The 18977-nt window shown below is 48.1% G+C and overlaps 1 protein-coding gene across 5 annotated transcripts in view; it reads left to right on the forward strand.

Annotated features, from left to right (window-relative positions):
• The first annotated feature begins 399 nt into the window (after positions 1 to 399).
• The window catches only part of IKBKB (inhibitor of nuclear factor kappa B kinase subunit beta), a 51934-nt gene continuing 33356 nt past the window's right edge, over positions 400 to 18977 (forward strand). For 3 of the 5 annotated variants that reach the window (XM_036299088.1, XM_036299089.1, XM_036299090.1), the window contains exons 1-5: positions 400 to 549; positions 1219 to 1341; positions 13438 to 13532; positions 14478 to 14595; positions 17601 to 17670. In XM_036299088.1, coding sequence (XP_036154981.1) covers positions 1237 to 1341; positions 13438 to 13532; positions 14478 to 14595; positions 17601 to 17670 — 388 coding nt within the window. In that variant the 5' untranslated portion in view covers positions 400 to 549; positions 1219 to 1236. Of the gene's footprint in view, positions 550 to 1218; positions 1342 to 13437; positions 13533 to 14477; positions 14596 to 17600; positions 17671 to 18977 lie in introns of those variants that run through there. The other 2 variants (XR_004966044.1, XM_036299087.1) reach the window with 1 other exon arrangement.

Raw genomic sequence — 18977 nt, forward strand, 5'->3', positions numbered from 1 at the left:
ACAGTTCCTCATGTTGTGACCCAACCATACAATTATTTTCGTTGCTACTTCATAACTGTAATGTTGCTACTGTTATGAGTCGTAATGTAAATATCTGATATGCAGGATGGTCTTAGGCGACCCCTGTGAAAGGGTCCTTCCACCGCCAAAGGGGTCGCGACCCACAGGTTGAGAACCGCAACTCTGGCATTTTAGGGCTTGTGTTAGGGCCGTTCTCTCTCCCGGAGCAGAGCCTGTGCAATTTGGGTTAGAATCGTTTAGAAGCCACACGCATCTATCCCGGAGCCACCGGAGCGCGAGGCCCCCAGGGTACCGACGGGGTGGCGCACAAGCGGCGGCCGGGCCAGCGCCCCCTGCGGCCCCTTTAAGGGCGGGCGGCGACGCACGTGACCCGTGACGCCAGAGCAGGAAGTGTTTGAGGAAGTGGCGCTCCGCTGGCCGATGTAAATCCCCGCTTTTTAATGTCTTCGGGGTGGTCCCAGAGCCCCCGGTTTTTCCGCCCCGGCCCTCGCGGCCCCCGCCGCCCCCGCCCCGGGTCCCCGCCGACAGGTGAGTCCTCTGGCGGGCGTGGGCCGCGCGGTGCTGGGGCCCGGGACACCTGCCCACCCCTGGTCCCCTCGGCTCCGCTTGCACCTCCCGCCTCACTTGAGCCCCTGAAGACACTTGTGTGGAGTTTAGAAGTCGGGGTTCCGGGCGTGGAAGCCTGTCTGGGGTGCGGTTGGAGGGGGAGGCCCGGAGAGCAGCCCTCGCGGGCGGTTCCAGGGGCTGCTCCCAGGTGGGTGCTGCTCCCAGCCGGGTGGCTGCAGGGCAGCGCCGTGATTCACCGGGGCTGTGGGAAGACACACGTGACCGTGGGGAAACCCAGACGGTTTCTGCCCCTGCCGCCTGGGGCCGAAGGGCAGGGCAGGGCGCCCCCCGCCCAGGTCCAGGCCGGGGATCCCTTTCCGAGGTCACGGGCTGTGGGGCAGCGCCTCCTGTGCATGACCGGCCGCCCTGCTCGCTGACCCCACGGCTGAGGCGGGGGTGGGGGAAAGTGAGAAAGACAAAACTCTGTTGCCCAAACCAAATACACGCCAAACTTGCATACACGTTGCAAACCAGCTCAGTTTCTTCTTCTCTTACCTGGAAAGGCTATGGTCTCTCTTACCTGCCCCACCTCCTTGAGTTCCATTCTTTCTGAACCATAACCTCTTGTCTCCCACCCCAAATTCCTTCCAGAGTGAGCCCGGCATCGGTATGAGCTGGTCACCTTCCCTGCCCACCCAGACATGTGGGGCCTGGGAAATGAAAGAGCGACTTGGGACCGGGGGATTCGGAAACGTCATCCGGTGGCACAATCAGGTAGGGGGGGCCGGCCGTGCAGCGGGGAAGGGCCATGGGCAGGCAGGGTGCGGGCTGTGGAAGACAGGCCCCCCTCACTGCCTGTACCCCGCCGTGCGCCAGGTGGGTGCATGCTGCTCACCTTGGCCATGGGCTTCTTGGGAGAGAGTGAGGATGGGGGTTTCAGGGCCGCTATGCCGACTCTCGGTTAGCGGTCTCCAAGCCTACTGACTACGCCACCTAAATAAATAGTAAAAACAATTTTAAGCTTTCAGCCTCAATTATATCTTAAATTATATATCTATGCTAACGTTAGACTATCGTGTATTACATATATTTTGTTCTAATAGATCCTGTTAGAAAACAGACAAATAGAAAAATGTAAAAGATGGGAATAATGAAATATTTTTAAGTGCCTTATCAGTGTTTGCAATACTTCACAGCATAACATACGAAGAGGCTCACGCAAGTGAGAATTATTGTTAAGGGTTTGGGGATGAAAATCCATATTTCAAACAGTTTTTATAATTTTGAGTTACTTGGACTGATTTCTTTTTAGATCTGATTAAAATTCATTGTTTTTCCTCCTTCTGTGTCTGACCTGAGCTTCCCACACTAGAAATGTTAGTTCTTCCATTTTTCTGTTTGCTTGTGCAGGTGTTACACGCACTGAAATTCTCTGTAGGAGCCTTTCTAAGCCACTCAACCACTTCATGAGAGTTATTAAACATTAGAGAATACAACTCATAATTATAACTAAGCGAAGCACATGTAACCCGCAACTTCTCCTCATAGGCCCCGTCCACCCCTGCCTGTGAAATGCCCTTTTCCTCGGGACGCCTCGAGTACCAGAAGTGGCAAATGACCTTTTGACTAAAGCTCTGAGGGAGTGCCAGATAGTTAATATCAGAAAAGCTTAATTTATTAATTTATATTTTTTTGCATTCCAGTTTTGGGTAACCCCTGCAGTTCATATACCCAATTTGGAGACCACTGCACTAGGGAACTCTCACTCACCAAAAAGCTAAATTAGCTTCTTGATCCAAAACCTAGACCTAGCGAAGTCCTGGAAGGCACCTGCTTTTTAGTCAAGGGCTGCTGAGCACTTTTTTTTAAAAAAATCTTTACCCGAGGATATTTTTTCCAATGATTTCTAGAGAGGGAGTGGGAGGGAGGGAGGAGGGGGAGAGAGAGAGAGAAACATCAAGGTGAGAGAGACACATTGATTGGTTGCCTCCTGCATGCACCCCTTCCTGGGCTGGGGAACCTGCAACCAAGGTTTGTACCTTGACCAGGAATTGAACCCTTCAGTCCACTGGCCGACACTCTGACCACAGAGAAAAACTGGCCAGGCCATGAGCACCCTTTTGGACTAAAGGGATGGCAAATTGCATACCACTTGCCAGGAGCCTGGCTGCAGCAAGTAGCGAAAGTCATCAAGTCTGCTGCCTAGCCAGTATTGTACTCTGCACGACAGTAACATTCTTTTTTTTTTTTTTTAATATATTCTATTGATTTTTTGCAGAGAGGAGGGGAGAGGGATAGAGAGTTAGAAACATCGATGAGAGAGAAACATCGATCAGTTGCCTCCTGCACACCCTTTACTGGGGATGTGCCCACAACCTAGGTACATGCCCTTGACCGGAATCGAACCTGGGACCCTTCATTCCGCAGGCTGACACTCTATCCACTGAGCCAAACTGGTTAGGGTGACAGTAACATTCTTATACCCAACTGGTACACCAGGGTTCTAGCAAAGCCTACCCCTGGCTGAGGGGGCCTCAGTAACACCACTGGCTCAAATTTATTCTGGCCAGAGCATAGCCAGGGATCTAGCATTACAGCAGAAGAACCAGATCATTCTATAGCCCCATGTACCTGGGCTGGGCTGCTTCTAGACACGCTAGGGCTTTTGAAGTCTTGGCTATGGCAAATATCTTACTGCAGCTGAACTAGAGACATCTTGGTTCCCTTCAAAAGAGTTTTGTTCAAATGTACCACTTGTCTGTTATCTCCAGCTCAAAATCCCCTCCATCTGCTCTCTGGGTTTGGAAAGCTATTGTGAGATTAAATTTTATTTCCGGCTTCATATATATGGGCCTAAGAATGTGTGTGTGTGTGTGTGTATATTACTCTCATAGAATAACTATTTTCAAGTTCCTTTCCTTATTAACTTGTTTTTTCTTTTAAAAAGCCAACAACCAAACTCCTCCTCATCCTGCTGTTTGCGGCCCCTCTGCAGTCTGGCCTCCCTGTCTTTCTATCATTACCGCCCTTTATTGGTTCCCAACAGGTTTGTCGGCTGAGCCCTCTCTGGGACAAGTCTCCCCCTCCCGGACAGCTTTATATAAATTCTACCCATTCCTCCAGGTTCAGCCCTAGACCATCTCCTCCATAAACCTGTCATAGACTCCTTCATTCTGTGGGAATTTTGAATTCCTTCAGCTCTACTCATTTGGCATGCCTCATATAATGCCTTTTTGTCTGTGTGTAGGAGTGTGTCTTGTGAAGGCTCTAAGTTCCTGGTCAGCCAGGGCTCTTTGTGGCTTGGGTTTCTTTCACTTCCCCATTCCAACTATCTTTATGTTATATACTAGAGGCCCAGTGCACGAAATTCGTGCATGGCTAGGGTCCCTAGGCCTGGCCAGTGATCAGGGCTGATCTGTGGGGTGACTGGTGGGGCGATCCCAGGGGCCCCTGTGGGTGCCGCCTTGGCTGGCCTGGGGGTAGCTCCTGCGTTGAGCGTCTTCCCCCTGGTGGTCAGTGCATGTCATAGCGACCGGTCGTTCCACCAGTCGTTCCACCATTCAGTCGATTTGCATGTTAGGCTTTTATTATATAGGATGTATCAGGTACACAAAATCATTCATTCAGTCTGTCCACAAATATTGTCTATTGTGGATATAGTGGTGACTAAAACCCGTTTGGTTTTTGATAAAGACCTTTTTGGAAAAGAGAACGAACCATTAATCAATAATTATAAGTGTAAGCTCCCAACTATGATAAGTATCTCATGGGAGAGGGCCAAGTGCAGTGAGTCCTTATACTAGGCATCGGGGAAGGCTTTCCCAAGGAAGTGGCACCCAGCAGAGACTGAGGGGTTGACGAAGTTATTTGGGTAGAGAATGTGGGAGGAGAGTTCCAGGCAGAGGGAGCAGTCTGTTCAGAGCCCCTGTGGAGGGGTGGGTCATGGCAGGTAGGTGGGACTTAAAGGCCAGTGTGACTGGAAAGAAGGATGACAGGGAAACAGGTGCCAAGGATGCTGAAGGGTAGAAGGTGAGAGTCAGACACTGCTGAGGAGGTTTTGCTGTGATTCAGAAAGCAACAGGAAGCTGTTGAAGGTGATCCACTCTGACTGCAGGGACAGTTTGGAAGGGGCCCACGCAGTGGTGTGCTGGGAAATCAGCTGTCAAAAAAAGGCCCTGATTTCCGCAAAGTAACTAGCCCCATCATGGCTTATTTCAAGCCACGGACAGTTTGACAACCAGTTCTCACTGAATTCCTAAATATTTAGCAATCAGCTCTGAGGAACTGGTACCAGGACCCCACTGGCACTACCCTGTCATGTGGGGATACCAGTTCAAAAAGATCTTTGTTAAAAACAAAAGAAGAGGAAAAGGAGATGATCTGACTGGCCTTAGACTGCAGCACCTGGTGGGAAAAAGGGGGGGAAAATACATGACTCATAGTCACACAGCCTTGGGTTCAAATCCTGACAGCTTCATGACTTAGGACCACAGGCTTTTTGAGTAGTCCAGGTGAGAGATTGGACAGGGCTGATGGTGGCGGAGATGGAGAGAAGGGGGCAGATTTAAGAGCTATTTTAGGAGTAGAATTGATAAGACTTAGTGGTGGAATAGAAAGTGGAGGGAGGAGGTGAGTGTTCACAGATTCTTAGTGATTGCTTGCTGACGAGCCTGGTTCAGTCCAGGAAGTTCTGCACTATCCTCCTGGGTTCTTCCTCAGTTGGAAGAATCTGTAGAGCTGCTTTAGATGCTTAGTGGGGGTTCTTGAATCAGTGTTCAGGATCAGAACATGAGCTTTGTGTTGTCTGCTGGATACCCATCTGTTCAGGACCTTTTGAAGAATGCAGCTGGGCTAGGATAGGGTCGATTTGCTTAACTCTTGTCAAGTGTAATGACTATACTTAACATAATCATGCACGTTTTCCTAATACTCTGTGTGCTTTATCTTGTCTACAAAAGAGAGACTTTTTTTTTTTTTAATCACAAGAGACATTGCATAAAAGAACTTAAGCATTGGTATCCTCAGTCAGATAAGTGATGCCTAATAGTAGACCCATCATTTATTGAGAACCGACTATGTGCCAGCACTGGGCAAGGTATTTTATTTTATTTTAGTTTTTTAAAAAATATATTTTTATTAATTCCAGTGGGAAACAGAGAGGGAGAAAGAGATAGAAACATCAATGATGAGCGAGAATTATTGATTGGCTGCCTCCTACATGCCCCCTACTGGGGACTGAGCCCACAACCTTAGCATGTGCCCTGACCAGGAATCAAACTGTGACCTCCTATTTCATAGGTTGACGCTCAGCCACTGAGCTACATTGGCAGGCCTGGCTAGGTATTTTACATGCGTTATCTCCAGTCTGCACAATAAACCTAGAAGGAAGTACTGTTGTCTTTAATTCCATCTTATAGCTGAGAAAACAACTATAGCTGAGAGGCTAAGCCACTTACCCTAAGAGGCTAAGCTTGTAAGTGAAGGATTTGGAATCTGAACCTACCACTGTGACTGCTCTATAGTGGGGGAATCCAAGGTGGGGAAACCCCTAGGACATTATCAGTACTCCACAATCAGTCTAAACCATTTCAAAGCAGTAAGGGAAAAAGGGAGGACAAAATAGATGTCTTCCTTGTTTAACAGAGAACTCTAAAAAGATTACTCCCCAGTGAGGAAGGGCAGTGTAACAATGACCTCAGTCCTGTGTCCTTGAGTTTTTTTATTCTCTTACTAAGCATGGGCCTTGACAATCCTTGCTGTGTTGGTACTTACTCCCTTATATCTTCAGCCCAAGGGTCAGTACAGCCTAGATAGGCTGATAATTTCAAAAAGATCTTTGTTAAAAACAAAAGAAGAGGAAAAGGAGATGATCTGACTGGCCTTAGACTGCAGCACCTGGTGGGAAAAAGGGGGGGAAAATACATGACTCATAGTCACACAGCCTTGGGTTCAAATCCTGACAGCTTCATGACTTAGGACCACAACTTCCTCCATGGATTTTTTTTTTTTTTTTAGTACATTTTGTTTTTCCCATCACCATTTGTCTCCTCAGTGCCCTCTTTCCCCTTGGATTTTGAGGATGCTAAGATATTGATCCCCTTGGCTCTGGGCCAGACATGGGCAGCTCTCTGGAAGCTCCTGGAAAAGTCCTAGGATACCATACAAATATATTCTCTGTGCTTTGATGTGAAAGGGTCTGGAAGCACTGTCTTGGGTCCCAAATGATGCTTGTGTGAGGATAAAATGAGGCCATATATGCCTTGCCTGTTACAAAGATATAAAAGGTAAGGTATTATTAAACATCCCTTCTTTGAATTAGTACTGACCTTTACTTGTCCCCTCACTGGATAAGACTAAGCTCATTTCAGCTTATCTGTGTGTTTGAAGTCTTAAAGACTTTTGTCAGTTCATTTAGAATTTATTGAGCACTGACCTCAGCTCCATCACGAATCCATCAAGGGGAGAAAGGACATGACCTTGTTCTTAATGTGCTTATGCTCTAATTGAGGAGGGAAAACGAATAGTTAGGAATTTATCCAGTATATTGAAATATAAGCACCCGGTTGTGTGGAAATGATAATGGCTACTGTTTATCAAGAGTGTTGTGTGGCAGCTGGTCTAGGCGCTCTATCCATATTGTTTTCTTGAATGCTCAGAGGAGAGCGAAGGCTTCTTGAGCAAATGGAACTTGAGCAGGATCTTGAAAGGAAGTAGACTGTAGATAGTCTGATGGGAGAAGACAGGGCACTTCCGATGGGTAGAGCAACATGCGCAAAGGGCTAGAGAAAGGAAATGATACCATTGCCATTTACTCAAGGCTCACTGTGTATCAGACCCTCCATCTCATTGTAACTGCCAGCACCGGAAGGGGGAGAGTCATCTCCATCTTGTGGATTAGGGCCCAGAAGCTTGAGTAATAGGCTCAATGCCACACATTTACCAGGCGAAGGATGAGGGCGTTCCACCCTGACCTACTTCATCCCTGAGCCCCATGGTGAGTGTGGAGGCTACTGTGTCCATTGGGTGTTTACACTGAATAGAGCGGGTTGAAGTCGGAGCTCTCTCAGCACTGACTGTTCAACACTGTTGAGTCAGGGGTAAAACTGCAGTCAGACCCTGGACCTTTGGACTGTCAGGCCTGAGTTCTGTCACTAGGGTCTCTCAGGGCCCAGCTTTGCACCTCCTTTCTGAAACATTCCTTTTAGAGGGCAGGGCCTGAGAAGGAATGAGGAGGTTATTACCACTTGCCCCCTGTGCTATAATGGCCTGTTGGATGGTGGCCATGGTAACAAGAGACTGGACTTTCTGTGCAAAGGGTTGAATGTACGTTTTGGCTTCCTGTGAGTTTTCTCTAGTCATTAAAAGAAGGCTAACTTTGGGAAACTGCGCCAGCTCCTATATAAACTAGTCTTCCAGATTACTGCTGTGGCAACTTTTTTTTAAAAATTTAATTTAATTAAAAAAAATATATTTCTTTATTGATTTCAGAGAGGAAGGGAGAGGGAGAGATAGAAACATCGATGATGAGAGAGAATCATTGATCAACTGCCTCCTGCATGCCCCCTAGTGGGAATCGAGCTTGCAACTGAGGCATGTGCCCTTGGCCGGAATCAAACCCATGACCCGTCAGTCCACAGGCTGACGCTCTATCCACTGAGCCAAACCGGCTAGGGCTGCTGTGGCAACTTTTGATAGCTCTCAGAAGTCTGACGATGTGTCTCCCCAACCCACCGCCTCCTGCCTTCTACACTTATATTTATACACACTTTTTATGTTTTCACGTACAAAAAGCAAAGAATCACAGAGACTCTTAGTGACCGTTGGAATGAACTTTATCCAACATAGATAACACTGTTGGCCCCTGTCTCCGTTTCTCAAAATACAAACCAATTTTAAAATTTGTCCCCAATGAGGAGTCCACTTACTGGAAGTTGGATAGTGAGATGGTTCCGGGCCAAGTCTAGGGTTCCACAGAACAGAGCTGAGACTAGGGGGTTGCAGGCCAAATACAGAAACCATCCGCTGCTGTTAGAGTTTCACTGCTGGTGAAGAACAGACGCCCCCAGGCCTTCAAAACCAGTAGTCACAGTCTGTTTCTGTACTGTTTCATCGAACTCTGCTTTCTAGACCAGGTATATTTTAAGCAGCAGAAAGTCAGTGTTTGGGTTTGTAGTTCAAGTGAAACATTACTCACAGAAAAACCAGAATGTTTTAGAATATTTCCAGAGGGCCACTGTGTAAAAATAGTTGGTGTGTCTGTAACTGTATGGGACATCCCCAGGCCTAGGAAGTTAGGATTTCCCCTGTAACCTTAGGACTACGCTGACTTGTCCACAAACAGAAAGTCAGTTTTGGTCTCTACGCCCCGTTTTCCCAGTGTTCATCTTACTAAATTTACTCTTTAGTTTGAGTTTGAATATTGAGGCCAATGTAAAATCTTCCATCTTTGGTATTAATCTTTAAGTATCAAAATCTATTTCTGGAGTCTGGGTTGGGCCAGGTGACAGGTGTGTTAGGTTCAGTGTTTGTGTTGAGCAGAAGACTACAATTCTCTACAGTTATCCAATGTATAGGTAGAGTACCTAAAATATTATCTAAGTCACTTAATACATCTACCTTTTGGGATTGATTAATCATCATTTCTATGAAGGAAGCATACTGTTTGTGGTAGGTAGAATAATGGCCTATACCAAAGATATCTATGTCTAATATACAGAACCTGCGAGTATATGAGGTCACATGGCAAAGGGGAATTAAGGTTGTCGATGCAATTAAAGTTGCCAGGCAGTTGGCTTTAAATGGGAAGGTTATCCTGGATTGGATGAGGGGGGCAGGAGAGCCAGTGTCTGAGTGATGCAATGTGACAGAGACTCAACCGGTCATGGTTGGCTTTGAGGATGGAGGGAGATGCCCTGAGCCACGGAACACAGGCACCTTCCGTCCAGAAGCTCTAAAAGGCAAGGAAACACATTCGTCCCTAGAACCTCCAGAAAGGAGCATGGCCCTGCTGACATCTTGATTTTGGTCCAGTGAGGCCTGTGCTAGACTTCTGACCTCCAGAACTCTAAGGGAACAAATTTGTGTTGTTCTAAGCCACTAAGTTTGTGGCAGCTATAGAAAACCAGCACACTCTTCTGTGAACTGAAGTTAAAATAGATGCACCTTTTATATTTTTAATATATTCTTACTGATTTCAAAGAGAAAGGGAGAAGGAGAGAGAGAGAGAGAAAAGAAAGAGAGAGAGATATCAACCAAAGGACTTGCATGCATGCATATAAGCATAACCAATGGACACAGACAACAGGAGGTGAGGGTGAGGGCAGGATTGGGGGGGTGGGGGCAATGGGGGGTTATGGACACATATGTAATACCTTAATCAATAAAGAAAAAAAGAAAGAAAGAGAGAAACATCAATGATGAGAGAGAATCATTGTTCAGCTGCCTCCGGCACGTCCCCTACTGGGGGTTGAGCAACCTGGGCATGTGCCCTGACTGGGAATTGAACCATGACCTCCTGGTTCATAGGTCGATGCTCAACCACTGAGCAACACTGGTCTGGAAAATAGGTGCACATTTAAAATATCTTGGTTTAGCCCTAACCGGTTTGGCTCAGTGGATAGAGCATCGGCCTGTGGATGCAAGGGTCCCAGGTTCGACTCCAGTCAAGGGCATGTACCTCGGTTGCGGGCACATCCCCAGTGGGGCGTGTGCAGGAGGCAGCTGATTGATGTTTCTCTCTCATCGATGCTTTTAACTCTCTATCCCTCTCCCTTCCTCTCTGTAAAAAATCAATAAAATATATTTAAAAAAAAATAAAATATCTTGGTTTAAACTCTCAGAGTCATTCTGAGGTAACAAGCCATGTGTGTCTTCTGCTAAACTGTTGCTTATAAGTCTGTCCATCAAGACGTCACATACTGTGTGGACACTCTCAGCAGTGTCACCTCATTTTACATCTTGGCCCACCAGTCTTCTCTCACTTGTAAAACTCTGCATTCCACAGTCTGAGTTTCTGTGGCGATCCCATCTGACTGGAAACAAACATCTGTAACGGCATGTGAGAGCTGTTACTGATGAAGTTACCAGAGAACTGGGCAAAAGTTTGAGTCTGCATGCTGATGGAAAAGGAAACTTGAAACCAAAATAAAATAAGTTTGAGAACAGACTGAGGAGTTCATAAGTTCATGATGTAGAGGGCATAACATTTTGTGGGATGTAATTAAGTCTGTACATTGATTGAAAATGGTATTCTCTTGATACATTTCCTAGGTGGACTTCTACTCAAGTTCACTTGCACAACTGTACTAATTAGTTCAATAGAAACAAAATTTGCAATTTTTCAACATCTTCAGAAAGAGAGCGCCTTAGGGTCTAGGCAAAGATCAGGGATCTAATACCAAAGTATGTGAATGATACTTACGGCAGACCTGGTTATCAATGCCTAGTACTACGGGCTGCACCAAGGACTGTTGTCACCAAAGTAGGCATGTGGCTACAGCATGGGTGAGCCTTAGAACCATGCTAAGTGAAAGATGTTATCACAAAAGACCACATACTATATGATTCCATTTATATGCAATGTCCAGAACAGGCAAATCTGTAGAGCCAGAAAGTAGATTGATAGTTGCTTAGAGCTGGAGGAGTTGGGGGTAAAAGGGAAGTGACTGCTGATGGATATGGAGTTTCTTTGGGGGATGATGAACATGTTCTAAATTTGATTGTGGCTTTGTTGTACTACTCTTGAGTATACCCCAAACCATTAAATTGTATATTTTAAGTGGATGAGTTGTATGGTATGTGAATTATATCTCAGTAGAACTGCTAAAAAAAGAGTAGGTGTGTGAGGTAACTGCATGATGGAGAGCTTAACCCCAGCAATACTGGGACTTGATAAAAGCAACTTCTGAGAGTATCTTAGAGGTGTTGTTAAGTATCTGTTTTCTGGCATTGGAGCTATAAGGGTCAGAGATGCTGCCACCTTATTTCTGAAGCTTATAGTTTTTGTTAGTTCTAGGGTTTGGTTTATTGAGCAGTGATTCGGTGGTCTTACTAGACAACTTCTGCTTGTGTTTGGAGACTTCCATTTTTCCTTTTCTCCCTGTTCCTGCAGGGATCATGGCTAGTTTGGTAAACGTGTGTCTGTGATGCAGTTCTGCTGCCACAGGACAGCCACATGCACACTGGGAGGTCTTGACACGATCCTTGACATGTGTTTTTTTAAGTCTCATTCAGTACCATATAATTGCTGCACTTATAAAGCTAATAATTATAAGGCTTATGATTGTTTTCAGTATGCATTTTCATAAAATGAGAAAATGGTCTGGCAGCACCTCGAGGAGGGCAGCAGTAGGATTTTGAGGTGGCTTTGAAGTATTTTCTTATTGAGGGGTTACTGTCCTGTCCTGTACTCTCTGGCTCTTCCCGGGCGCATACTGAGTATAGGGCTATTGGGGAGATTCTTGCTGCGTGTGCACAGAACATAGTATTGGTATAGCTTGCTCGTTGATGGCAGGACCATCTCCCAGGCTGGTGTCACCAAAGCCATAGCCAGGGGCAGCTGCTTTCCCTCAGCAATCCTGGAGGCCCGCATGGAGGTGGCAGCAGTGTAGTGGTGACCCCCGTCTGGTGTCTGGAACAGCCAAGGCCAGAGCCACTGTCCCTGCTACTGCCAACGCTGCAGCCTCAGGGCCTTCCACTTTTAGTCTGTCCCCATGAGCTCCTTGGTGCTGCCTAGAGCACTAAGTCAAAGGGAGGGGTGGATCCTCAGGACCCAGGCAATCAGTTAATTATTCACAAAAATTTTATTACCTCTCTTCCATTCACAAAACCTCAATTGTGCTAGATAGTAGAGTAGAGGTTAAAGTGCATGAGGATAGACAAATTTAACTAAGAGAAGAGGAAATAACCCCATGGCCCAATGGGAAATAAGTCCTTGGTAGGTATGTGCAATGGAGGAGTTACCTGTTTAGAGGAGGGTAAGAGCCCCTTGCAGTCGGAAGACTGTAGTGCCTGTGCACCTGTCAGAGCACAGACTAGAAAAGCACAGGAGTGGGACAAGTGGAGTAACCTAGCTGCAGTGTCAGATGCCTGGGGTGGAGTCATGGGAGAATGGCAGGGAAGGCAGGTTGGAGCCAAGCTTCGGAGGACTTTAAATGCCAGGGGTACCTGCGTGACATGGGTGTGCCCCCAGGAGTGTTATTGGACACCTGCGAGGGGCTCGCTTCATGACAGTCCTGAAGTTGGGTATCTGTATTCCCATTTTAGAGATGAAAAAACTGAGTCAGACCAAATGGTCTGCTCAAGGTCACAGAGTTAGTAAATGGCTGGGTTGGAATTTGAATCAGTCTGTCTTCCACCTACTATACTAGGCTTGCATTCTCTCTGGAGAGAAACATGAAAAAGGAGAGACACATGAGACATGAAGAGAATGTGGCATGGACCCTTTGGTTGAGCCATATGAAGTATCAGTTGTGCAGGTCAGAATGGTGAAGATCGCAATGTCATAGGGTTCAACCTGGTGTGACAGCAGTCGGGTTCGGAGGAATGAGAAATCTCTCGGGCTGGAATGGTCAGCAGAGGTTTCAGGGAGAAGGTAGGAATGGAGCAAGGCCTCGATGTAGACTATGGATGGATAGAAATGAGGAGAGAGAAGGGCAGGGCGAGAGGCAGGGAGGGTGGAGAGCAGCCTGATGGGCTGGCAGGTGACTTGGGGATATTTACCAGTGGATACATACGTGGGCCCCAGGAGCCGGGAGAGGATCAAGATCCATGCTTTGGGCTCTAGGGAGACAATTCCCCATTTGACCCATGAGTTTCTCTGTGGTTGGTCATTGGTTGTGCTGATCCTTCCTGTGTGTGCTCTCCCTGCAGGAAACGGGTGAGCAGATCGCTATCAAGCAGTGCCGGCAGGAGCTCAGCCCCCGGAATCGAGAACGGTGGTGCCTGGAGATCCAGATCATGAGAAGGTGAGGTCGGAGCACCAGTACACCGAGCCACTTCGACAGAGTTGCCCCTGGGGAAGATTGGGGGCGGGGAACGGGGGTGTCAAGGGTGCTGCAGGAGCTGAGGGACCATGGGACATTGAGATGAAATCTGGAGGGTGCCAGCTGAACTTTGGGGTCTGGAGCAACAGCCCCACCTGCTGCATATCTCAGTCCCTCAGTCAGAATACCAGCCGGACTGTCCAGGTAAACGACTTACAGAGCAGTGGTGGTTAGCGTCCAACACTGGGCCTTGTCAGGGGCTTCTGCTCAGTTTCATTTGTTATATTAAGGACTTTAAAATAGTTATCCCTTTGTCAGTGAATTTCCCTTTGTCAGCAAAAATCCTTTTCCCCCTATATTTCCAATTCCAAGGTGGCATGTGACTCCACTGCTGTGAACCTATTACTGATATTTATTCTTCCAGTGTGGAGACACGGCCTGTCGGTCCCTAGATGGATGCTGTCCTCCCAGCAGCCTCATTAAACAGGTGCCCCCTCCATGAACCTCTTAAAAAGGGGAGGCGTCACCTTGCCCACATGCACATACATGCACCCGGGCACACACACACTGTCGCGACTCGAGTGGCATGAGATTGGAAATCCCCTCTACTTTCTCTGCTTTTAGAAGCAGTTTCGAAGTACAATGAGGACTTGATATGGGGCACTCAAAAGAAAGTTAAGGTATACTGATGCAGTCGCAGAGCTCTTGAGTTCATGGTGCTGAAAGTAGACCTGGGTGGATGCTAACTGACCGGGCAATGGGGTGAGTTGCCGGTTCCTGACCTCTGTCTTCCTACTTACTCCCGAGGGCACTTGGCTATTCTAGGCCTTTGTTAGAAGGCGAGCTTCGATGAGACCTGGGCAGAGTGGGGAATGGGTTTGAGCCAACGCTTGGGTTCCTCCCTCACTGGTTTCTCCTCCTTCTTAGGCTCAACCACCCCAATGTGGTGGCTGCCCGGGATGTCCCCGAGGGGATGCAGAATTTGGCTCCCAATGACTTGCCCCTGCTGGCCATGGAGTACTGCCAAGGAGGGGATCTCCGAAAGGTGAGGCTTCCAGGGTGGCAGGCACAGCCTGTCTGGGCGGGAGCAGTGGGGAGACCTTTCACCTCTTTCATCATCAGGAAGCTCAGGGAGCCCCGGTGACTTCAGCGAGATTGCTTTTCCTTCTCAAATCCCCCGTCCATGCCCCGTGTGGGGTGTGAATCAGAGGCTCTTACGAGAAAGTCAGGGAAGGGCTCACTGTACGTTCTGCACAGCGATTACTGAAATGACAAGGAAGCAATCACCAGGTCTTCAGGACGGGGAAAGACTGGACACCTTCCAAAGCAAACTTTCCCTCCCTCGGCACGTCAGGGCCACTTCAGCCTCGCATGTCAGCATCACTGCTGTCCTTATTAGGAGGGATTGCTCCCACAGACGTGGCAGCAGTGCCCTCAGGGTCCCAGAGCGGAGCAGGAAGGGGGCTGGCTCAGTAGTCAGGAAACCCAGCTGGGGTTCCAGAGCCACCACTGACTCACCTTCTGGGCTCTGCTTTCTTCCTTCTCACATTAGCTTCTCTTTACTAGAACATGCACTTCAGGGTGGGTGATGGCAGCTCTCCCTCATCTCAGGGACAGTGGTGTGTGTCCACCTCCCCCATGTTCTCTAAAACAGCATCACACAACTTGCTTTTACACATTGCCTCGATTAACAACCCTGTGACATTGGTTAAACAGTTACGATTCCCGTGGAAAGGGTGGCTATCACGGCCCAGAGAGGTTAGGTGGTTATAACCCTCACAGCTGCAGTGGCAGAGCTTGGCCACAGCCTGCTCGAACCCACATACAGGCCACCTCTCCACCCGTGAAGCTGAATTTTTCCATATAGCAAGAGGAGAACTGAAAGCTCTGAACAAAACACTTGCTTTGTATCGGAACGTCCCTGTTAGTGCACATCTCCCTCAGCTCTTCACTCTAGAGCAGGGGTGGAGAACGTCCGGCCCAAGGGCCGTAGAAGGCCCATGAAATCATTTGGTCTGGTCTTGCCAAGCAAGGCATTAAGAGTGAGTTAATTAAATGTTTGACCAAATATAGCAGGCTAATTAAAACAAAAAATTTTTTGTTAATCCTCACCTGAGGATATTTTTCCATTGATTTTTTTTTAGAGAGAGTGGAAGTGAGGGGGAAAGACAGAGAGAAATGTCAGTGTGAGAGAGACACATCAATTGGTTGCTTCCCGCACGCAGGGATTGAGCCTGCAACCAAGATACATGCCACCCTTTCGGTCGCAGGCCGATGCTGTAGCCACTGAGCCAAACTGGCTAGGGCTAGCAGGCTAATTTTTAAGTGGATCATTTTGTATGGCCCTCGAATGATGTTATAAATATGCAGATGGCCCTTGGCAGAAAAAAGGTTCCGCACCCCTGCTCTGGAAGGAGGCCCCCGAGGGGGATGCCCAGGCAGTTCTTCTGTCTTCACATGGCAGTTTCCTGGACCCAGCATCATGTGCTGTACTCATTACTCTTTGGGCCCCTTCTGCCTCCTTTTTTACAAGGAAACTTTCCGTGAAGGTTGATCCGCCCCAGTAGCTTTCTCCACCCCGGGAGGTGGGCGCATCCTGGGAGTGTCACAGCAGGATGTGAGCACAGTCGCTGGCAAGACCGCAGGCAGGGCACTGATAACGGATGAGAAATGGGGAACGTGACAAAGCTTTGATTTTTCCTCTTTATTTTCCTAACCTTTGACAATCATCTGATTACTAACTGCAGTTATTTTAGGAGATACAGCCATGTTGTAGTTGAGCAGATGGTTCTTTGAGGGCAATGTAGGAGGTAGGTGGGATGTGACCAGATTGTGGAGGGCTGGGCACAGGACTTCAGACTTGCTCTTGTAGGCGGCAAGGAGCCGGTCAGCCAGGGGAGAAGGCACACACTTCCCCTTGATTGGCCTGGCGTGGGCGCAAGATGCTCTGGGCAAGCAGGAAGTGATTGCAGCCAAAGGGGCCTCTGTCCATGTTGTTCCCCACAGGGTGGGGGTGGGAGAACTTGGAGGACGGTGCTGCTGCCCAGAGTGATGGGGTTCTCTGTGTTCTCCAGATGAGGTGGCCTGTCTTTCCCTCCTCTAAAAAGTTCAAAATCTACACCCTGGTCATAGCAAGACAAGCACGGCCAGCGCACGAGCAAGTGTAAAAGCCAGAACAGATTGAAAGAGTGAAGTCCGTATGTCCTGCTCAGGAAACAGGCTCTTGAACGTTCATGGTTATAAGTGTTAGTCAGTGACTGTAAACATCAATTGGAAAGTTTTGTCTCCATTGTCTTCATTTGAGGCCAATTTCCAGTAGTTATATTGGGCCCCTCAACAAGCTGAGAGGGCCAGGAGGGCAAAGGGGTTAAGTGTTTGGGCTCGAGATTCAGATACACATGGCTTCCTATTCCAGCTCTGCCCTGGAATGGCTGTGTGAGCAGACAGATCGCTGACCCCCTCCAGTCTCAGGTTCCTCACCTACGAAATGGAAATTCCACCAGTACTTATCTCAGTGGCAGTGGGGAGGATGCAATGAGGCATGGCAGGTAAAGCTTTACCTGGCTTATCTGTGCAGAGGTTAGCCCAGTGCCAGGCACGTAGTAAGTGCTCATTAAATATTCCCTCCTGTCATCATCACCCCACTGGCAAGGCAATGTTGGGAAGTGACCAGAGGGTGGTTTTTAGCGAGAGCCTTCCACCCTGCCTTTTGTGGGACGGTCAGGCGCAGTGGGCCAATTGTGGTTGAGCTTAGACTCTGGCCTGTCTCCCTCAAAACTGCAGCGCAGGTGAGACTGAAAATCCCTCATCTTAGAATGACTCAGAGGCGCCTCAGCTACGCGTAACTGAGTGCTTCTGGGAGTTCTCAGACTTCCTCCTTCTCCGCCTCGGGCCAGTTCCTGCCAGTCCTGCTGCCCCGGCTGCCCATCAGCCCAGGTTCCCAAAGCCCAGGGCCAGGGTCTGCACTCACATGACTGGTAAAAGCCCCTTGGGGGCTTATTGGTGGTTGATGACCAGTCAGCCTGACACTTCTTTTCATCTTCTTGACAGTACCTGAACCAGTTTGAGAACTGCTGTGGCCTACGGGAAGGAGCCATCCTCACCTTGCTGAGTGACATTGGTAAATCCCAGACCTGGAAAGCAGGTCAAGCCCTCCAGGGAGAGTGTGTGGTGCCCCTGTGAGTCCTTGTGGAGCACAGCGGAGATATTTTGATCTTTACAGAGGGTTGAGGTGTGACAGACAGACAGCGTGGGGAGGTCAACAAGGGGCTAGTCAGGCAGGCGCTGAACTCAAATAGATTTCCCTTCCTTCCGGACTAAGTCATGAAGTGCATTATGATGCATATAGAGTAACAGATTTCCTTTCCCATTACAAACCTCCCCTCCCTACTTTCCTGGAATGGCCAGCGATGGAGCAGGTTGTCACTTGAATGAATCTCATCCCTTCGCAATGACTTTTTCCACTTACACATTGGCAGCTCTTTTGCCAACCCCAGGCTTAGGAAAAACCGCCCTTGTTTAATCCTTTGGTACTGGTGGTGTCCTCAGATGAGGGTGTCGGTGGCACTCTCTGAGAAGACAAGGCTGGCTTCAGGGAGAAGAGTGACCACAGACTGCAGAGGTCAGAAGCAATGCCAAGTTGACTGAGATCTAGAGTTATCCAGAGTTTATCACTGACTGTTGCCCTGAGATTTGGGGAATGATATACCATTTTCATCCCTTTCTCACTGAAACATTTTTAAAGCTGTATTTTGTTTGCTCACACTTTATATTATAGAAAAATGCCAAACATACAGAAAAGTTGAAAGAGCAATCCAGTGAAACCCACATACCTGTCACCAGATTCACCAGTTGTTACCATTTTGCCACAAGCTGTGCTCTTCTAAGTCTTGGCCTGGAAGGCTAGCTGACTTCCAGTCTCTAAGACACTTTGCCTTGCTGCTGTGGGTCTGCCTCTTAATTACTCAATGCCACTTTATACAAATATATATATATATATATATATATATATATATATATATATGTATATATAAAACGTAATATGCTAATTAGACCGGACAGCTGAACGACCTTCCAGACGTCATTCCGGACTTCTTTTCAGATGAAGCCATGGTGGCAGGGGCCGAGGCAGACGCAGTTAGGGGTGATCAGACAGGCAGGTGAGCGGTTAGGGGCGATCAGGCAGGCAGGCGAGTGGTTAGGGGCAGTCAGGCAAGCAGATGAGTGGTTAGGGGCCATCAGGCAGGCAGTGAGTGGTTAGGGGCCATCAGGCAGGCAGTGAGTGGTTAGGGCCCATCAGGCAGGCAAGCAGGCGAGCGGTTAGGAGCCAGCAGTCCCGAATTGTGAGAGGGATGTCCAACTGCCAGGTTAGGCCCAATCCCTGCATAGCAAATCTGTTCATCCTATAAACTTCTGCTTGATGTCACT

The sequence above is a fragment of the Myotis myotis genome, unplaced genomic scaffold (assembly GCF_014108235.1).
Source record: "Myotis myotis isolate mMyoMyo1 unplaced genomic scaffold, mMyoMyo1.p scaffold_m19_p_3, whole genome shotgun sequence".
NCBI classification, from domain to species: Eukaryota; Metazoa; Chordata; class Mammalia; order Chiroptera; family Vespertilionidae; genus Myotis; species Myotis myotis.